Source organism: Sinocyclocheilus anshuiensis, unplaced genomic scaffold, assembly GCF_001515605.1.
Source record: "Sinocyclocheilus anshuiensis isolate Anshui unplaced genomic scaffold, SAMN03320099.WGS_v1.1 scaffold217, whole genome shotgun sequence".
Taxonomy (NCBI): Eukaryota; Metazoa; Chordata; class Actinopteri; order Cypriniformes; family Cyprinidae; genus Sinocyclocheilus; species Sinocyclocheilus anshuiensis.
The window spans coordinates 1,243,966-1,246,505 of record NW_015536538.1 but is presented as its reverse complement, the minus strand read 5'-3'; the positions used below and the strand labels follow the sequence as shown (position 1 = coordinate 1,246,505).

Below are 2,540 nucleotides of genomic sequence, written 5' to 3'. Positions count from 1 at the left end.
AAATTATGGTGTTTTTTTTTTTTTTTTAAACTAAGCATTAACACATGTTAGACTGTAGGGCTGAAACGATTAGTCGACATTATCGACAATAAAAAATTGTCTACAAATATTTTTGTTGTCGAGTAGTCATTTGATCTCATTTGACCTAATGTAAGATCCTGCAATAACGCGGTTTGACCAGTGTGGCGCTGTAGCGCAAGACTAATTCAGCCTTCCTGGATACAATTCAAGAGAAGACGACACATCGTTTCAGAGCAAACGCAGACGAACCTGAAGCTGACTTTATGCAATAGATAAAGTTTCCCTATTATGCCATTTTTAAGGTTGCTAATGAGCCGGAGTCTGATGATGAAACGGTTGAACTGGCTGATCGACAAGAGACTGATTCGCAAGCACGACTGGAGCAGGACGTTTCTCAGTGGTAAGTGTCAAGTGTTAACAAGTTTGTGGTAATTATAAGATGTGATAAAACAAATTTACTCTCACAGCGTAGGATACAGCGTCTTCTCGACATGATTTTAACCACACAGAAATTTTACTGTGCTTGTGGGCGGGCAAGTTGGCGACGTAGAATGTGGGCACATTATGCAAATGTTTTACTTCATGACGTAGAGCCGTAACAGAATAAGATTCGAATTCCTGACGACTCGTTTAGGCGATTGCGAGCCGACTCCTTTTTTTGATAGACAATAACTTTACTTATCGTGCACTGTCGGCTTCACAACTTTGCAGATAGTTTATGTTCACATACAGCTACATGACACACTGCATGAAAGGTAATATTCGAAAAGGCATAATAGAGGCACTTTAAATCAGGCAGCTTTACAGTATTAACATGAAAAACCAGAGCCAGTGTCGCTTTCATTTAGAATTACAAGTTGAGTTTCTGTTATAAAGCAGCTCTCCAGTGTGTAGCTAGCTTATGATAAAATCGTTTTATTAGTGGGGAAAAAATATATCATTTCATTTAAGTGATAGTTTGGTTTGTAGAGATCAAAGCTTGATCTAGCTCAGGACTGTTTTGATTATCATAACCCTATAAGGTATTTTAAGAGAGATTATGTTGTGAATAAAATAGTTTAACCAAAAATAAAACGTCTCATCACTTACCTTTATTTTGTTTCTTATTCATATGTCTTAAAAGGAGATGTCAGGCAGAATGATGTCATTCAGTTACTTTTTCATATAGCTAAATAAATGGTAAACGAGAGTTTCTCTGTCTGTCATCTCATTCTGTGTGCCAAATACATTTGTATAAATTAATTGTATAATAATTGGAATTACATAATATGATTTTCAAAAGCTGAAATGATTACCTTTATTTGTTAGAATATGCATTATGTAAGTCTATATTTTAACTAATTGCAAAAGCTGAATAATCAAAGTCTATAATCGAAATAATCGACGATTAGCCGACTAATCGCTCCAAACAATCATTAGATTAATCGATTATCAAAACAATCGTTTGTTGCAGCCCTATTAGACTGCACCCCATAAACACAATCAAGCCTAGAAAAAAAACAGTCAACAGTCAACCACCCCTTTAAAAGCAGTCAAAAAAAAATAATAATAATGTTTATTTTATTTCAATTAACGGAAATAGTTTTAGTCAAGTAATAACCCTGGTCACCGTTAAACCTCAGAGCCCACAGTAGGTCTGTCTTGAAAAATCCAAATTTCTCTGTATAGAAAATGAATGGGATTTTTAGTTCTAGAGGTTTGGAAGATACGGTAAAGGTTGTTGTGCTTGATCCACATGAAGCGAACTCCCCCGTGAGCCAGGATGGGCGACAGTGTTCCCTCCTCCTCTTTATCCATCAGCAGGGTCATGAAATGCTCGATCTCGGACATGTCCACATCACCGCGGTAATTACGGCAGATCAGCACCTGAATCACACAGATGACCCTCATAATGCACAGCAGTTCAAATCCACTGACACTCATTTCCAATATCTGCATCCATATTAACCCAGATACACTGGTTCCCACAAGCAGATAAAATTAGAAGTAGCATTAGAATAGAGAGTGCTAGAGTTAGAGGGTCAAATGAAGATGACAGAGATGTGTTTTCAGCCGTTTCTTGAAAATATTAAGGACTAACAGTTAATGTAGAAGACCATGAAAGTTTTATCATAGGTAGAATGCAAAATGTTTCAATACAAGCATTTCAGTCAAATGTAATGTATGCAGTATTTCAAACCTTTAACCCACAGGAAAATAAACCCATGGCAACAGTTTAAAAGCAGTCCAATTCCATGGAAAACACAAGGACTTGACAACCCTGCATCCATACACGCGCTGCAGGAGTCAGATTTGACTGATCACGGGTTGAGAGAGATGACTGACAATGGTGGAGGATTTGCTGCTCAACAGATCCTGAGCTCATTGACAAATATCTGATCTTGTATGTGCTTCCTTTACACAGAGTGCGATCGATCGCGAAATCGAAAGTGAACGTGAACAGCGAGCACTCATTCAAATGCGATTTCAATACCCCGCATATTGATAGCGGCTCTCTGATGTGCGAAAATAATATACAA

The 2,540-nt window shown here is 37.5% G+C and overlaps 1 protein-coding gene across 2 annotated transcripts in view; it reads right to left on the bottom strand.

The window, feature by feature from the left end:
• Positions 1-2,540, bottom strand: part of LOC107696211 (AP-1 complex subunit mu-1) — a 28,348-nt gene that overhangs the window by 22,860 nt on the left and 2,948 nt on the right. For both annotated transcript variants that reach the window (XM_016496454.1, XM_016496464.1), the window contains exon 2: positions 1,731-1,887. In XM_016496454.1, the coding sequence (XP_016351940.1) occupies positions 1,731-1,887 (157 nt within the window). The remainder of the gene's footprint in view (positions 1-1,730; positions 1,888-2,540) is intronic.